Source organism: Pezoporus wallicus, unplaced genomic scaffold (genome assembly GCF_028554395.1).
Source record: "Pezoporus wallicus isolate ANWC-B61680 ecotype Strahan unplaced genomic scaffold, APGP_CSIRO_Pwel_v1 contig_6787, whole genome shotgun sequence".
NCBI lineage: Eukaryota > Metazoa > Chordata > Aves > Psittaciformes > Psittacidae > Pezoporus > Pezoporus wallicus.
The window spans coordinates 2,411,269-2,430,163 of NW_026636951.1; the positions used below are offsets into that span (position 1 = coordinate 2,411,269).

At 41.3% G+C, this 18,895-nt stretch overlaps 1 protein-coding gene across 2 annotated transcripts; it reads left to right on the forward strand.

Moving 5' to 3' along the window:
• Window positions 1-14,679: 14,679 nt before the first annotated feature.
• Window positions 14,680-17,636, forward strand: PPP1R3C (protein phosphatase 1 regulatory subunit 3C). Of its 2 annotated transcripts, none has more exons than XM_057402368.1 (2): window positions 14,680-14,813; window positions 16,423-17,636. In XM_057402368.1, exons 1-2 carry the CDS (start codon window positions 14,800-14,802, stop codon window positions 17,366-17,368), a joined length of 960 nt encoding a protein of 319 aa, XP_057258351.1. In that variant the 5' UTR covers window positions 14,680-14,799; the 3' UTR covers window positions 17,369-17,636. The 2 variants fall into 2 exon arrangements, with proteins under 2 accessions (XP_057258351.1, XP_057258352.1); XM_057402369.1 differs by lacking the exon at window positions 14,680-14,813 and adding an exon at window positions 14,863-14,885.
• Window positions 17,637-18,895: the final 1,259 nt, after the last annotated feature.

The following is an 18,895-nucleotide window of genomic DNA, read 5'->3' on the forward strand; positions in this document are numbered from 1 at the left end:
CTTTGCTTCTGGGCCAGGCAATTCTGCTGAGGGAGCCTTGAAACTCTGCACTGGCAGAAAGGATAGAGAAAGAAATAAATCTTACTGTAGACTACCTTGGCTAACATTCCTCAGTACTGTTTTATTTTTCCATGGACAGATTTATAATGTACTTTGATGCTGAGCTCATAAAATTCTTAAAAGGAATGTTTAATAAGGCACTGAAGAGAAGAACCCATTCTCATATGAAATTGGAGACATTATGCTTCAGCACAGTAAGAAATTAAACAAGTATTCATGCTACTTACATTGCTGGAAAAAAGCTATGGGAAACTGTATTGGCTAAACCGAAATTATTAATGGCTGCCCTGAGACCACTCTCTAAAGCAACAATCTCATCAGTCAAATGTCAGCTTGGAAGCAACAGGCTAAGAGAAAGTGTGAGCTCATCCCCCACAATGCTGAAGTGCCAGCACCTGAGGCCACCACGGCTGCAGGCTGCAAGCTACTTGTGAGGCAACAGGATGGATGGAAGATGGACAGGAAGTATGGCATTGCTGTATGGACTCTTTCAAGCAGGATATATACAGCTATTGTGTCTTTTTTATGGAGACATCTCACCTGCAGAGATGGTCGAAGAGTTCACTGTAGTAGATGTGGTAAAAGTGTTATCTCAAGAATGAAAGAAGAGTTAAGTAAAAGGAGATGTGCTGCAAAGTGATATTGGAACCATCCAAATACTTATATTGGCAGGATGGTGTAGTCCTAACCTTGCTATTATTATTGGTCTGGGCATCAGAAACATGTGAACTCCAAGCTGTGCTCCCACACAGGCCAAGCTCATAGCATTACTCAAGCTAGAGAGCTGTATGTATGGACAGAAGTCAGCTTGGGACAACACTGAAACTCATCTTTTAGGAAGGAGCCTCAGGAACCAGATGTGACCTTTAGTTACTACACTACTTCAGAAATACATTTCTTCATTACGGAGAAACAAATCCAAGATTATCTATGTTTGTATTTTGAAATCGCCCAGTTACTAATTCTTTTAATTTTCTAAGTTACACTTTGTCCAAATACTTCAGACAGAAGATTTATTGGCAGTTATATTTTTTTCTTAGGCAACCTGCCAGTGTCCTCTTTTAAACCTCTGCTTCTGTTCCAGCTGATCCCAGCACAAATGTGAAGGCTTAGGTTACTTCATACTCCCCAGACAGAGCTTCCAAACTTATATTCTATAAAAGCTTGATATAGCACCACTGTATCTATATTGGGAGGAGTTGTGTAAAGCAGCTGGATATGTGGTTATTGTGAGTACTGACAAATGCTGCTGCTTTTTTTCATCTGGTGCCAAACATTCTGATATTGTCTTGGAACACATTTGGTGCCACTCGAAAACCCTGACTTCTCCTCACTGTTCAGGAAAAAAGAAGCAAAGTGAGGAGAAACCACTGTAAACATGATGTGCATTATGTGTCAACAAGTTTCAAATCAGAAATTTTAAATCAGTGAAAAGACCTTGATTTTTCATGTGCTCTTGTTTTGGTAACAACTGCCTTAGAAATATGGCTAACAAATTACCTTGATCTTTTGCAAAACACTGAGGCATGTAAAATTAATGGATGGAAACATTAGCATAAATTTTAACCAAGAATCCCAAACAACAAAAAATGGTGAACGTATAGTGAGTCTTGGATTATTTTTTTGGGGAGGTAGTGGTTGTGATATTTTCACCCGTGCGTGACAATTGTTTGCATTTTGTGGCTGCTTAATTTTTTCCAGGAGCTGATCACAGAGAAGAGAAAGAGCTTCCATAATTTCTTGGAATTTTTACTGGTGTTCATTTCACTTTCTGCCTTTCAACTCGGGGATCTCTAGAAAGCTTACTAGCACTTTTCCCATCAGCTATCAGAAGGCTTTAAATCATCAAGAGATTAACAAAGAAAATTATGACAGAAATAGATGAACGGGGTTTTACAGTTGCAGCTTAGCTTGGGCAGGTTGTGTTTTTCTGTCTTCAAACAAAAAGTTGACATGGCATTGATATTCCAGGTTAAGTTCAGAAGGAATTTAAAGCAAGGCCACAGTGACCTGCAGGGACTTCTATGTTCTTTCCCTTTGCTGTGTGCATTTGCCAACTTGTATCTCTCCCCAACATTTATCTATATGAAACTGACAGACTCCTATTTTTAAATTCTTTCTGAATTTGATGTAGACCCTATCCTTTAGAAGACACGTTGTGCATTTGAGCTGCTGAATTGGAACTTGTTCGCAGTAGACCCACTCATAAGCAAACATTGCTTTTGCATCTGACATATTAGCTTATGTGTCTAATAGCACAGCTACAGTGAGGCACCACTTTGGAGCTGACAGGCTGCTAACTTTTTAAGCTGTCTCTCAGCTGTGACTGAGAACCTGACTGCTCTTAGTCAACTTTCAGGGCAAAGAAGTTTATCTGAAGTCCTACTGTGGCTTCAGTAAACCTCTTTGACATGACCCACAATAAGTAGAAAGACTCAATGAATCAATTCTTCTGTGTTCTGTTAGCTACAGGTGAAAACAGGCAAGGTCAGATCTGATTCCTTACCCTCATCACCTCAGAACAAGAATGAAAGGTTGAGTTCCCTGTTACATTCTCTCCAGCAACCTGCCTTGCCTCAATTCAATGATGAGTTTTCTACTGTGGAACATTTGTTGGGTGGATGTGTGAGCCCAGCCCCGAGGCTGGCACACACAGCAGCTAGACATGCTTAGGACTGGCACAGTTCCTCTGACTGCAGGGACAGAAAAAGAGCAGGAGGAGGAGGAATGGGATAGCAGGAAAATGTGCCTCTTCAAATGTCACACACCATTTTAGCTCTCACCTTTTCACAACGTTTGTGTTACATCACTTGAGGCACAGGGTGAAAGGAACGCAGCAAAGGAAGGGCAGTGGCCAACATCACCTCAGAATTAGAGCCCCTGTGCTTCACACCGCTCAAGGACACATTGCCCCAGCGAGGAATTTCCGCCAGAGTATAATGTTTGGATAAAATCAAATGTGCCTACAAAACACTTACTTGCAGTGAAAATAGAGAACTTACGAAGGTTTAAAATTTCCCTTCATATTTAGACAATGTATGTAAATAAAAAGATTTTTGCTTAATTCTTTCTTGGCACATGTTACATTTAAATTATGACATGTGACAGGATAAAATTAACAATGTGAACTGGCAGTGCTGTCTTCTAGTTCCCCTTCGAGGAAACTGTAGAACACTGTAGCAAAGTGCCGTGTCAGTACCCATTCTGGGACGCTGCTCAGAGACACCACAAAGCCTCTGAGATGCAGAGCCTCTAGCTCAACTTAATTCCTAGCCTGGCATCCATTTTTTCCATAACCATTTTCTCCTGCTTTCTGCCTCTTACTCCAAGTTAGACCAACTTTAATAGCTAATTCCAGATGTTCTTATTCAAAAGTGTTCCCTGGCAAGAAATCAGGACCCTGTTTTTCAGATGGAGAAAAAAGAAACCAAACTAAACATTTTCTCAGAAGGAATGCTCGCATCTCTCTTACCCACTCTAAATCCATGCATACATCAGTCATCCCACCACCTGCCTTCTGAGCCAGGCTACCAAAGACAAATTTAAGATGGATGAGTAGTCAATTATCTGCAAGAATGAAGTCTCAGTGGGTAATTGAACTCACCTACTCATAAGACTTAAAAAGGAAGAAAACTGGTTTTAGATATGATGCTGTGTGTCAGCAATAGAGTCATAACACGTTTCGGTAGTCTTACCCTGCTAACAGTATGCTGACTCAACAGTTAAGGTATTGTACTGCATAACAGCGGCTCAAAGAATTCTGTAGTAGCTTGGCTATATGTTCTTGGAATGTACATGGTATGGTGTATTTGTGAGTCTCCTTCCCCTCCTGCTGGAAAGTTTTGCTCTAGTTCCTTGTTTCAGATCTTTGATCATATGACTCTCTTGATAAGGCATGAGAACATCATTCAGCTGTGAAACTTTCACCAATATTAATCTGCAGGGGATAGCAGATTTGCTCAGCTGTTCTGATGAACCACTTCAGCAGATGAAATAAATATTAGGCATCACTTCTTGAATCTATCCTAGGGTTTTTTATGGTGTTTCTTTTCAGCACTGCAACAGATGGGTGTTGGTTATCACCATTCAAGCTGATTAAATTCTACTGGCACAGAAGTACAGAAACCCACGTATCCAAAGGGATCTTGTGCTCCATTAAGTAGTTGCAAACTAGTGTGGCTGAGGAGATGATGCACAGTGGAAGTAGAATTGTCTCAAAGCTCAGAACACATCCCACTAAATGGCTTTCTAAGCATCTCCTTGCTCCATCCAAAAAAGACTGGTAGTAGGAGTTTCAAGTGGGAGTTTCCACCCTTGTTATTACTTGCATTGTAGGGGTTACACACTGAGTGTGGTAACATTGTTCAGGGAAAGATCTTCAGGAGTATAATTATTCTTTCAAATCCATATGGGTAAAGAAAGGAAATGATTCTAAGAACAGAGGACCTCAAAGACCTACAATGCAGGAGGAATATCTCTGTTGACTTAGCTGAGAACTTATCATTAGAAACGTCAGCCAGAGAATCATGGCAGGGACTTTCTTTATTGATATGGTAACAAGTTATTCATCACTTCTCACTAGTTAGATGTGCTTACTCTGGAGTAGGTCTCTTCTTTTTTATTTTTTTTTTCCAGAAAATCTGCAGGTTCATTAGGCACAGTTGTCTTTAATCAACACTGCATCCAACTCTAATAAGTTCATAGAGTTTAAACACCATAGAGATGAATGCCTTTTGATAAAAATGATAGAAAGAAGGTTTTGCTAATGCTGCCTTGGACAGAATGACCTTGACCTGCAACAGGGAGTGATTTGACTTCATTTTTGTATATGGTTTTAGTGAAAAAAACAGGTCACAAACATGAATTTGGAATGCAATTTACAAAAGCTGTAGTGTGCTATAGGCTATATTATATATTTTTGAAGTTCTATATGCCATTGAAAAACACAGAGGACAAAACTAATGTTATATTACCTGTAAAGCTTACAGAAAGGTATGCTAAAAGTAGGTCATACTAGAAGAGACATTACATACCAGTAAGTCTAAAGCTGATCAAGACCTTCTGATTTAGAACAAGAGCAATGACAGAAAACATGATCATGCTCCTATGCACAGCATCTTTTTATAGAGATTAGTCAAGAATACGTTTAGACTTGTGAAGCTTTCGGATGTAGCATATGAATCAGCGATCTTGGGTTTTGGATGAACAGATAATGAATCATCAGTTCTCTTCCTCTATCTGTACCTACATTGTGTTACATAAAGGGGCCAGGTACACTATTTGATTTTCTGGTATTATACCTGCAGGGCATTCATAATTTGATTTTGGAGCCAGTAGCCCTGATAATAAAGTGTCATTTCTGAAACAGAGACATTCCATTGACCAACACCTTATCCCGCTTTCAACATTGCTATGCTGTGACTAGCAGAGAAGTTGCTTCTTAAATACCTTCTTTTTGGGATATTAAATAAAGACTGCATGAATTATGAATATGGTTATTATCTGAAGAAGCCAAATGTGTAATGCGTGATGGCAGTAATAAAATGCGTGCATCATTTCTATGCTACCATTTTTATACAGAGCTAGAATTAAGTTTTCCTCATGCTCTATGTCCTTATGACTACCCTGAGAAAAAAGCTACAAATTGAGAAACTTTCTCTCCCTTGAGGGATGGAGAGTTTAAAAAAGTTAGCATTCTCGTTTGGATGGAAACAGATTTATTAAGCTTTATTTTGTAAAGTATTTACTTCCTTCCATTCCTTCTCATGTTCCCGAAGGACAGAATTGCAACTTCCTCTCCCAGAGCCATTTGATATGGCTAGGCACTCACTGGCTCAGGAGATAGCTTGCTCCTGCCCTGTCAGAGGCTGCAAACTACCTTTGCTGGAATCCACCTCTCTCAGCCTTCCCTGTTAAGAGCTATACAGCTTTGCATACATAGATAAGCTGCAGAAAAACATGCAGGCTCAGGAACTTAAGGATGGGTTTTCCCTAACCCATCAGAAGGACATGAATGCCATGTCACCCATGCTATATGTTATTTTGCGTCCCATCTCATTCTCTGGGAAAGGATCCCTGGTAGAACTTCTAGCCTGGTAGAAGTTTGGGGTTGTTTATTTTTGGTTGGTTGGATGTTTGTTTGTTTTTTAAACCCTTATGTTTTCGAGAAGCACTATGATGAATATTTATTCCTCTGATTCCTCTGAACTTTCCAATTTTGTAACAAAAATTTCTAACTACACGTTGTTAAGAGAAACTTTTTTCTTTTTATTAGTTCGGGAAGAAGAACAGATTTCCTTTTCCTCTCCAGCACACTCTCCTTCAAAGAAAAGTCCTCAAATAACTACTCCTACCTTTAAATAGTGCATTTTCACTAGTAAATATGTCACTGATGTGAGATCTATGCCTTTGCAGTAGAGTGCATGTGAGATGAAGTTAGTGCATGAGCTGTGTTTTACTCAATGAACAAAGTCCATCCAGTTGCCTGATTAACACAAGGTGGCCAAAAAGAACTGGCCAGGAAGAATATGTGTGGGTTAGATTAGCATATGAGCAACCTTAGGTGGTTTGAAGCAAAGTTTTGTTGGTGTGGTGTAGAAACAGTGTGGTGAAAGAGTAGCTGTGATTTTTTTGCATTAGCCGACCTTTTAATGGGCTTCAGAAAGAAAACCAGAAAAGCTGCCAGCCTGAATGCTTAAGCGACATGAGGTTAAAGTAGTAGTGAAAATCTTAGTGGCTTTTGCTAAGCTAACAGGGCAATAAGCCTTTGGTAATAGTTTGGGAGAACTGTGATGAGCCAGTTTAGTAGACTTGGAGCCAGAAAGGATGAGAATGTGAAGTGGAAATTGACAGCATGAGAAGTCACACAACCAAAATTGATTAGAATAAATGATAGGAAGATGGAAGCAGCAACATGTGTGGAAACAGAGATGTGGAAGATATTAAGATGTGGTGTCAGAGCAGAAGTCTCCAAAGAGGTGTGAAGTTCGCCTATCCATGACAGCAAGCAAAGCAATTGGTTTGTATATCAGCATTCTGAGGAAAACTTTTTTTCAGTTTTACATGTAAGTGTGAGCAGCTGTCATTTGGAAATGGAGACAGATGTTAAATCAAAAGTTCTGAAGGCCTGAGGGAAAGATTGCAATAGTCTGTTTACAGAAGTCCAATATCCACTCCATAGATGACTGAAATCATGTATGAGAGAATGATTTCCAAACCTGCCAGATTTGGAACAATGAATGATAAGAAGAGAATCCCCAATCTACAAATAAAGTGTAATTTATTGTATGCCAAAATAGCAGTGTCCAGTTTTGGGTCTCTCAATAAGAAAGCTTCATGGACTAACTGGGGTGAAAGCAGTGGTAAGTCATCAAGATGGTTAGGGGACTGGAACATCCTCAAGGTGAGAGGCTAAGGGAGCTGAGCTTGCTTAACTTGCAGAAGAAAATGCTAAGTAACAGTGGGTCAGAGTGCAGTCTCCCACTGCTGAAAGGGGGAGCAAAGAGACAGGTTTTCCCCAAAAATGTACAGCAAAAGAGGCAGTGGTCACAAGCTGCAGCAAAGGAATTCCAGATAGATAAACGGAAAAAATTACAAGAGTCATTTAGCACTGGCACAGGTTGCCTAGAGAAGCTGTGGACTCTCTGTCCTTGGAGGTATTAAAAGCTCAGCTGGATAAGCAACCTGAGCAGCCAGATCTAACTTTGAAGTTAGTCCTGTTTTGAGGAGGAGACTGGATCAGATGACCTCAAAAGGCCCCTTGCAACCTCTGTTATTCTATGAGTAATTCTCCAGAGAACCATGCAAGATTTTTTCTCACTGATTAAACCCATTTTAAAGATTGCAGACTTACTGTGAGCATTATTGCATATATGAAGCAAGCACATTTTGACAGTAAATTCTCTGTGTTCTGGGAAGCAGCATCCAAGAATAACCCAAGGAAACCAATTTATTGCAAATATGTTATTTAGGCCACAGATCTTTCTACACTGAGGGCCCAAACTACTTTGCCTCTCATTATAGCGTGAAACAAGACTGAGGCTGTTACAGTACTTGCATTTAACATCTTTATTCCTTCCAGCAAATCTAAAAATGAAACTAATCTCTGCATGAAATCTGATCCCTGTGAAACTGGGGAATATATACACACAGACACACATATATGATGTGCACCCAGAAAGGATAACTAGGCCAGATCCTAGGAAACTGATTTTATGACTGAAGTGATTAGAAATTAGGCTAAATATGAACAAGAAAAGGTTCATTCATTTCTTAGACCTATGTCATAGGAGAGCTTATTCCCTCCACACAGCAAATCCAAGAAAAACTTGGAACAGAATGTCACTGTACTGATATCCAAGCCCTGTCTTCCCTTGACATACACAAGACAAAAAGAACCGTGTAAGAAAACCTAAAATACAGGAATGGATCATGTCTCTTGGGTGATAGAACAAGAAAAGGAGCATTATCCAGACCCTTTAAAAGCTTCTAAACATGCTGGATGAGCATATTTTGCAGATGTTAGCTGGGCTGCTGTCAGACAGAGCAATGCTCATTCAGGACGAAGGTTTTCATTCAGCATAAGTGTGATGGGAATGATGATCATATTGAAAAATCATGTGGCTCTTGCAAGGCTGTAGAGAATTATTCACATATGGATAAAGAAATCACTTTTTTGCTTGAAAGATTGCAAAGAAAGAGAATACTACCCACGTAGCTGATGGAAGAGCCTTCAACCAACATTTGCTTTGTCACATAGGGCTAAACATGAACCCAAATGCACAGAGCATCATTTCACTTACTGTTTTCTTTGGAAAAGACTCAGAAGAGGTAGTTCCTCCACCTGCAGCTAGGAAAAAGAATAGAGAATAAACACTGATTTTCTATACACAGAAACATGGTTTATATTTATGAAATGTTTGGCCACAGAATCTCAAAGTTTAGTCTTCTTGGGTGAGTGGTTGAAAAAAAAAATACAAAAAAGAAACCAACCTAAAAAAAAGATAAAAGAAATGTATTTTCAAAGAAATTTTGCATCTCTTTAAAACATTTAGGAGGGTCTTTGCACTCTCAAAAACTGGCCTATACTCATAAGCCAGATTTATACTCATGTATAGAATATATACTCATATAAAATACATGTATGCATTCTGGACTCTCTTATTAATCCTTCATTGGAAGTTCAGATTATTCCAAGAATGAATATTTACATTCATGTTCTTCCTTCATTCAGTTTTTCCTTCCCTTTTTACTCTAAGTAACATGGCATTGTCTTTATTTCATCTGTTGCTTACTATGTACAACCAAAGTAACTATACTTTTAAAAGGCTTCATTTTGCATAAAAGCTGTTTAAGGGAATCTTGCTCAAAATATAATGAATTTAATATAATCACATTACACAAAACATTTGAGCAGCCTGAGATACATTTTCTTGCTTTTTCTATGTCAGTTGTTTCAGAAAGCAATGCACTTCTCTTGCGCTATACATTTCCAAAGTGATGACTCACCTACCATTTGCTAATCTATCATTAATCAGTCTTAATAAGATTAGACATTTTACATCAATTTCTAGCTTCTAATTCAGTCAAAAAGTTTCAGTTTACAGGAATTTAAATGCCTTAAATTTAAATGCCTTTGAATTTAACCTTCCAAAGTTCTGAGACTCAGTGACTAGCAAGAACTTTTGATATTGACTTAAAAAGAACCAGACTTCTAGCCCCTGCCAGTGCTTGAAGAGTTAGGCCTACCCTGTATCTTGGTGAGACTGATTATCCTTGTAACTGCTGTAAGAGAGCATAAACTGCATCCATCTCTGCATAATTTCTCAGTAAGTTTGGCTGCAGGCCCCTTGCCCATTCTCTAGGGTGTGGGTGCATTCTGGTGGGCAGATCTGCGTGATTTCTGCAAGCAGGAAATGAATTTACTGTCCTGTCCTGTCCAAGTCTGAGTTTTCTAATATTGTCTAATAATGCAGTATCTAGAAAAGTTAAACATTTCTGAAAAACTACTATTCCCATTCCCAACTTTATGTAATTTTGTCTTTGTTTTTTAAATCTTTCTTTTTTTTTTTTTTTAACCTTCTTTCTTTCAGAATTTAAAGTTTATTCCAAAGGCAGCATATACCAAACAAGCATGATTTAGCAGCAATTTTATCCTAAATGATACCCACAAAAAATTTTCTTGGAGTCTCCCAAAGTATAACAGTATCATCAGATAAAAAGGAGTTTTGTGGGCATTGGAATATTCTTTTCCAGACTTTCTCTGATTTGTCTGTTAAGAAGTATTCACAAGTTACTGATGTCCTCTTGGTGAGGATATCCTAAAGGCAGGAGCATGTTAAGCCTGGTTGAACCATGAGGAATGGGGTAATAAAAATTCTGAAAATATAAAAAAATTATTTGTTCCTCACATGGACTGTGCCAATACCAAAGAAATCCCTAAAACAACAACGGAGTTTCCTAGGACAAGTTTCCTCAGTTTATATTTGTAACCATTAGGAATTTGCAAAGTTCACCAATGCTCTGAGAATCACATAAAGAAAATAACCTTCTATGAAGACTATGTAAGACTTCTCACTGTATTTCATCAAATAAATCACCAACTTTAAATTTTCAAAGGCTCACAGGCTCAACTCAGTTTGTACTTTACTAGCCTTGCTATGTACCTGAATAATTACTATTTACATCACAGTCACACTGATAGAAGCCTGCTGCTCAACTTCAGAGGTAATACATGTTTACAAAGATTAGTCTTAGTAGCAGAGAGCAAATACTGAACAGAAGAGCTCAATTCAAGAAGAGGAAAAAAAAGGCTGTTGTAAATCTTGTGTGAGAGCACTGTCCCCTGACTAATGGACCATGACTATTATCACAGATATTCTTTCATTAACGCTGTGCTTCACTCGCAGGTGTTGAGTGATGCTGCAGGAGCCAAATATGTGCAACCCAAAAGAAGGCGGATGTTCTCTGTTTTCTGGTTACCCCAGTATTTTGCCTTTGGCACAGCAATTGATTTTAGTCTCAAGCCCAAAACAAAGTCAAAACCTTCCTTGTTAAATTGCATACTATAACTGCCTTGAGCTAGCATTGCTCTCCTACCCTGCAAACAGCAATGATTTTTCAAGGGATGCGTTACTATGCAAGTGAAACAGAGACTTAATTTTTTTTCTCTCTGGACTTTTTTTCCTATGAATATGGTCATGATTTAACTTTGCTCTGAGGAAATGCTTATCTTTGCTTCAGAAAGATTCAGTTAAATGCCAAAGGCTGTTCAACTCTTTCTCAATCCTCAACTGCAATATACCTCTTTTCTTTCCTTTCCTCCTGGAGCTGTGCGGGAGGACAGCAAAGAAGCACAACAGCCTGAAAGTAATAAATTCAGAGTAAACCACAAAAACCTTAACTAATTACTCAATTTCAAAACATGGAGTGAAAAGAGTAGCTCTTTCATTCTACTCTGCCATAAAATGACCAGAGCCAACAAACAAATGACCAAAGCAGCCGAATGCTACCCGATAGCTGACAGAAATACACAGTCACCCATTATCTGCTCTCAGAGATGCTGATTGAAAAGCATTGGTTAATTCAAACAGGTGAAGAACAGTGAGACCTGGAGGGCTGGCTGCATATAAAAGCATTCACTGTGGAGCTAATTCCATATATTTGTCTTTGAACAGAACAATGCAATCTCAATTGCCTGCTTGTCACCAAGCAGGCTCTGTGAACTCCTTGCAAAGTGAGCCTGTGCCTCACATCACCTCCAGATCATCTAGGCTGCAACTATTTTTGGAAACATACATTTAAAGTTTACTGACACTGTGGTGACTATGCTGAAACTGTATTTACTATAACTAACTTGTTGCAATTAGCTTCTTACTATTAAAGTACAATGTTTTCAGGAAAAAAACAAAGAACTAGTCTAGGTACTGAATTTGCTTTTCCTTGTTACAGAAGCAGCTAGAGGTACAACCCCCTTTATGGGGCTTGATTTTATAATCAACCCTGCCTCTTCAGGGAATATATTTCTGCCATTGCTTCTATGTGCACCTACAAATGTCAGGAAAGCTGATATGCCACAAAGTGCTGTCACATGCACAGTAAGACAATGATTTATTTTTTTTTTAACTCCAGTGCTCCCATTTTAGCAGCCCTATTTGAAAGGTAAGACAGACAGATCTACCTTTTAAGCTGCCAATGACACGAGAGCTGCTGAACCAAAGTAACTGGAAACTTGAGTCCTCTATAAAAAGCGCAACTAGGGAACCATCACTTACAGAGCAAACTGGGGTGCTACCTCAGATAACCCTGTCAGTTTGCCTCAACGTGGAGACATCTCCTTGGATGAGGAAAGAGCTATCCTGGCTCACCACAATGCTCTCTGCTTGTATTGGCAACCGGAAGCTGGGACACCAGTCCATGGCCATGAACGTGCTCCAGGTTTAACAAGCAGGCACGAAGCTGCTGTATCCAGTCCATATTTACTGAGTTGGGCAATGATCTGCCCATGAAAGGCTCTGTATCTTACTACTGGTTTGTTGGTTTTTTTTCTAAGCATATTACCTTAAATAATCTTTCATGATGTTTTCCAAGTCAGGCAAGACAGATATTTTAACACAATAGGAACAAAATGTTTCATAGCGGTAAACAGTGCCATGAACTACTACATGGTAGCAGAAATACGCGTAGCAAAGCCTTGAGGTGACTCCTTTTGTGCAGGTTTCAAGCATAGAATAAAATAATTTCCCAGGTCTTATTTAATGCCTGCACATAGGTAGTGTGATACAGCAGCCCCAGCTGCTGCATGTGCTCCCCAATAATGCAGCAGCCGAGCTAAGGGACAATGAGAGGGAAGCAGAATGAACAAAGATTCAAGTATCAAAGGCTCATAAAACATTTCCAGAGATATTCACTCATCTTTTATAATGGGTAAATAGAGGAGATTTGTTATGTGCCAGCCATGTGCCCAATCCTCCCTTATGCCCATGGGGAATGTTGGGCCCTGCTTACTGCTGCCACACAGGCGGCTGCAGTTGGAAGTTACTTGTAGCTCTTCCTAAAGAGAAATAAACCCTTTGCAACTAGCAAGGCTTCCAGAGCACAGGTACTGTTTTCTAGCTCTTTCCCCAGGCAAACTGTGAGAAAATATTATCGACCTTTGAGAGGAAGCTGGCAGTCACCAAGAGAGAAGAAAGATGGAGAAGGGAAAGGAGAGAAAGAGGATGTGAGCAGCAGTGATGTGACTTGAGAAGTGGAGGACCAGGGAAGGTCGTCCTGAATAACTGGCGCCAGAAAACAGAACAGTACCTTCCAAAACCTCGTCTGCATTGGCAGCTAGTGCTCCAGGCTGCATCTGTGTGACAGTGTCACGTACTGGCATGAAAGGCAGGAGCTTCAGTCACCAAGGGACTGAGTTAAGAAACTGGAGCCTTACTGTCTTATGAATACTCTCATTATACATGCAGAGCCAGTGTACAGATCCATGAGCCATGTGTCAGTCAGCAGAACTCTTCCTTCTCTATCCCTGTCATGACTGGTTTTTCTCTCTACCTCTGTGTAGCTTGAATCCAAAATGGAGGTGTCCTCATCACCACCTGCCATGCTCACATGCTCCCACACTATCTCCTAATAAACTCTCACACAAAGCAGTGGAGCTTTTAATACTTTTTTTCCTCAAAAACCAAGAAGAGAAAAATAATGTGTGTGAGCCACAAAGATACTGTGTGAACTGTTCATCACTGTAAACCCCTTTGTTTCACAAAGAGCACCGGGCTTTCAGCTTTTTTCTTTGTGTATGGTCTCATCTACTGGTAAAAACTATGCACTCAGAAAATCACAGTTCACAGGCTCCATATCATAGAATCATAGAATAGTTAGGGTTGGAAAGGACCTTAAGATCATCAAGTTCCAACCCCCCTGCCATGGGCAGGGACACCTCCCACTAAACCATGTCACCCAGGCCTCTGTTCAGCCTGGGCTTGAACACCGCCAGGGATGGAGCATTCACAACTTCCCTGGGCAACCCATTCCAGTGCCTCACCACCCTTACAGTAAAGAACTTCTTCTTATGTCTAACCTGAATATGTATCGCATCTTCTAGAGTGACTGCAAGTCATCTGTTTGCCCTTGGGAAAGAGCAGATGGACCAGCAAGGTGACAGTGAAACTGTCAATCCACAGAAGACCCAGAGAGCCAGTCAGCAGCCAGGGCATAGTCTTTGAAGAGCAGTAACTCAAGGATGGACCTTCTCTGGGCAACTCACAGCCTGCACAAAACAGTATGTGCTGCCGTGGGCGGTCCACCCCTCCAGCATCCGCAAGGGGCTTGTCAGCCTAGTGGATCCTGCACCTAGGGAGGCAGGGAGCGAGCAGCAGCACGGCGTCGCTATTGCTAACGCTGCCGGCGCTGCGTCCTACTGACTTCTGTCCCCTTGCTCCGGAATCAGGCAGTAGATAGAATGCAGGACCTACGGCAGGGCCTGTCGCATCCTCGGCCGGGGCACAGGTCACCAGGGGGAGAGAGGGAAAGGATCCCCCGGGTGTCCCTGCGGGGAGAGCGGCACTCAGCGCTCCGCAGCCTGGCCGGTCGGGACACGTGAACCGGCCGCAGCCACCGCCCCGCGGCGCGGGCTCGACCAGCGGAGGGGGCCGCCCCTTGGCCGCCCGCCGCGGGCAGGGCACATAAAGGCGGCGGCGAGGGTGAGCCGCGGAGCAGATCCGAGAGCAGCAGTGGCTGCGCGGCCCCATGCACTGCAGCAGGTAAGCGCCGCCCGGCTCGACTGCGCTCAGGTCCCCGCGTTATCCCGTACTTCTGCTCCGGTTTGTCTCTAGGTGCGCTCCCCCAGGCCCTCGGAAACTGCTCTGCTCTCCTGCCCTGCGCCCGGTTTACAGCGCCTGCAAAAGCGTCCTTGTATAGCGCCTGTCAGCACTGCTGAACCCTCTGCATCCCGTGCTGCCGGTTCATTTGTGCCTCTCCTAGCAGCCTGCCTTTTCCAGGTTGTGCTGTTGGCGTTTGCTGGCGTTTTGCTGGGTATTGTCTCTTTTTTTTTTTTGTCTCCTCCCTCTCTCTTCCGTGCTGCAAAAGCTTAGGAGCAGTTGCCCTAGGACCTGGTCACAGAAATTAAGAGTATTGTTGAAGCCCTTGTTTTTTTCCTGTTAAAGCAAAGCAAAATGTGGTTAATTTGATGCTGGTGCTCCCCTTGCCCTACTTACTATGGCAAATACTGCCACAGGGAGGGGAAAAAAAAAGGCAAAGAGAAGAAGTAAGAGGCCAGTGCAGTTTCTGCCTTTTTTTTGGCAGGGCTCTGGAATACCAGTGGGAACCCTGGGAAGGAGAAAGCCGTTTATTTAAGTGACGAAGCAAATGCTCTGCCTTCCCATGACTCAACAGAAGTCTGCATTTCTAGCAAGGGCTGCATCCTTCTCAGGAGTAATGTGCTGCAGTTGAAGCCCCTTTTTTCAAATAGTCAAGCTAGCTGGCTTTGAATGGGCCATGCTCTTGCACAGTAATTGTCATTTTCAACATCGAAGAGGCTGGGTTGTGAACAAATCTTTAAAAATAAAGCTGTAGCATTCTCATTGAATACTTGCAGTAGGCTTTTGCCATGGGCTTTGGAGATTATAGAAAGATGTTTTTAAACCAGTTCTTGAAGCACAATAAGGTGAAAAAATAGTGTGTGACTTCTGCCCTTTTTCCATACCCCCCCCCCACTTTCACTCAACAGTCAAAGTTAACAGTGCAGGAGTTTTGTTACCTAGATCTGGGTTAACAGCTCATAGAAAAATACTTCCAAAGGTGCTTTAGCGTTTTATTCATCCAAATTAATCAAAACCCAGAGTGCCTAACAAATGCACTTATGGTTGTTCCGAGCCACAGCATGATGGTTCTGCATCAAGGTACATAGTATCCCATTTGATGCTCTGATGGGATAGGTGGCTTGCTTAATACAGTGCTGTCTCTACTCAGAGATGAAGCAACTGTTCCAGCTTGCTGGAACTTTTAAGACCTGTCTCAGAGTCTCTAAAAGGGAACCTGAAGTGGATGAGCACTTCTACTGCAACCGTTTTGCTTGTTACTAGGATGTTATTTTCTGTATTTTCAAGGAAATGTGTTTAATTAGCTATCACTAAAAGCTGTTTCAGAGATTTGGAAAAAGTTGAATTGAAGTTCAGCATTAGCAAGAAATGACTGAATAATGTCACCCTAGTTCCTTAGCTTGAACAGTCAATTTTAATTTAGGCTGCATTACTTAAAGCCATGCAAAGACAAGGTCATGAATAATTAAGACAGTTGAGGGAGCAAATAGCATTCTTCAGAAGCTTCTTACCTGATGTAACAAATAACATCCTGCCTTTCTGCTCATTTCAGAATGATACAGATTTTGGACCCAAGACCTTTGCCAAGTTCCATCATGCCCGTGGACGTGGCCATGAGAATTTGCTTAGCGCATTCTCCACCGCTGAAGAGTTTTCTTGGCCCCCTTGAGGACTGCCAAAGAAACAACTTTATGAACAGATTGAAACCCCTCAGACCATGTCTTCATGTGAAACGTGACTCCGAAGCTCAGAAGAGTGACTGGAACCGCTCAGCAGCCCGAGCCAAGAAGCGAGTTGTGTTTGCAGACTCGAAAGGGCTATCCCTGACGGCAATACACACCTTCTCTGAGGTCCAGGAGCACTCCGGGTGGGATCTTCAGTTTGACCTCTTAGGGATTGAAAGCATAACATCTGGCTTAAAGCTACATGAGGAAGAAAACTTGATTCTGGGTTTCCCTCGGCCCTCAGCTGACTACCTGGACTTCAGGAACCGCCTGCAGAAGAACTTGGTCTGCCTGGAGAACTGCACCCTGAAAGAGAAGGTGCTGTCAGGCACTGTGAAAGTAAAAAATGTGAGCTTCGAAAAAAAAGTTCAGGTTCGAATCACCTTCGATACATGGAAGGCCTACACAGACGTTGAGTGTGTGTACATGAACAATGTTTATGGTGATTCTGAAAATGATACCTTCTCATTTACCATTGACTTGCCTCCTGCCATTTCCTCTGAAGACAGGGTAGAGTTTTGTGTTTCTTACCAAAGTGGAGGTCATACCTTCTGGGACAATAATGAGGGTCAGAATTACAAGATTCTCCATGCAGAGTGGAAGCCCGATGGTGTTCAGATACCGTCTGCCAACAAAGACTGTGGAGATCCTCAGCCTCCTAGGAGAGGACAAGAGAGAGTGCTTGATCAACTTGGTAGTCCAAGGCTGTCAAGGGGTCTCTTTCCCCAGTGGCAGAGCTTGGGTCAGTTTGAAAATTCATCACCATATTGGTGATCAATATTAGCAAGGAAGCATTCTTTCATTTGGCAGTGGTGTTATCTGGTTCACACACTACATGACAAAACCATCTGGCAGGTTTTGTTGGCTGGCTGAACAAATCAAATTCACTTGTCTGTGGGACTTGTTAAACCATGTTATGCTACCGAAGTTCGTAGCCAAACCTTATCCTTGTAAGGAAGGCAAACTAGGATACAACCAGTGCATATGCCACCTACTATAGAAATAGCATGTCCTTATCTTAAGTATATGCTGCTGTCTTTCTGCTGTCTTTCTGCTGTTGACTATCCTGAGTCACTAGAAGAGAGACTTGTGTGGAAGTATGGAAGGCAATGGTATCTTAGCAAGCTGTAGTAACTGCATGTGTTAGTACGTGCGTGTGTGCACACAGGGATGTTACATGAATGCAACATAATGAAATTTACACCTATTAGGTGTGCAGTAGAGACGGGGTGATGCTATCAGGATGGAGACTTGCTATGACTCTATATGCCTGTAGCAGAGGCAGATAAGAATGCATGGCTAGGATTTGTGGCTTCGATACAGGTTAAGAGACTAGGAGAGAGTAATGGGAAAGTGGGAAAAGAAGAGGTAGGATGTGCTGTATAACTTGGAGATGTGCAGTGTTCTAATTTGTACTTTCCAAAGCTGGTCTTCTAAATCCCAGAGGATGTTTTATGGGATAAAAAAGAGGATACAAAAAATGATGCAAAGTAAGTGTTGGAAGTGACTGCTGCTTTGGGAAGACAGCTCTGTCCTCATTGGCTTTGTGAATAATAAATGTCTTGCATCTGAGAACAAATCTAACCTCAACTTCATCATTCTACTCATCAGGCAGATGGTTACCTTCTAATGTTAAAGAAAAACATGCCTTTTAAAATTTAAAAACCACCTTACATGCCAAAAATAGGGTCAGGTGACAAAAAGTGATTTGTGAACTTCCCAGTCTGTAGCAGCATTAGATGATTTGATTCATCACCTGATCTTACAGCTTCTGATGGGTGAATGTCCTGCTCTCTTTTGCAAAGTCAGTGATGACTTTTCACAAGCCTGTAACATAGGCAGGGTCCTTCATATTGAAGACAGTGACTTAGCTGCACTTTGTGAAAGCTATTTTCTTTAAAAGGGTAGGGTTGCTACTAGTTTTTTTTTCTAGACTGAATATAGGCTTGCACATAAATAGAAAACTATTTTATTGTACCTCATTTTTTGAAGTGTTTCCTTTCTTAGATTTCAGTAAACGTATGTTTTATATCTGTATGCTTATAATTTAGCTTTCTGAAGTGTCAAACTGTAAAGGTGATCTATGTTTCATGCAAGACTTGTGTGAGAAATTGTCCAAAACATACTCAGCAGGTGTGAATACTGGCACACATTTTAGCTGTACAGAAATGGTATTAACATCAAAATATAAATCACATTTTTGCCCATTGCTAAGTATAATATCTTGAGTCTGAAGCTACTCGCGGTGCAGCAAGATGATAAATATTAACGTGAAACAAGCCTCCTCCACTAGTTGCACTT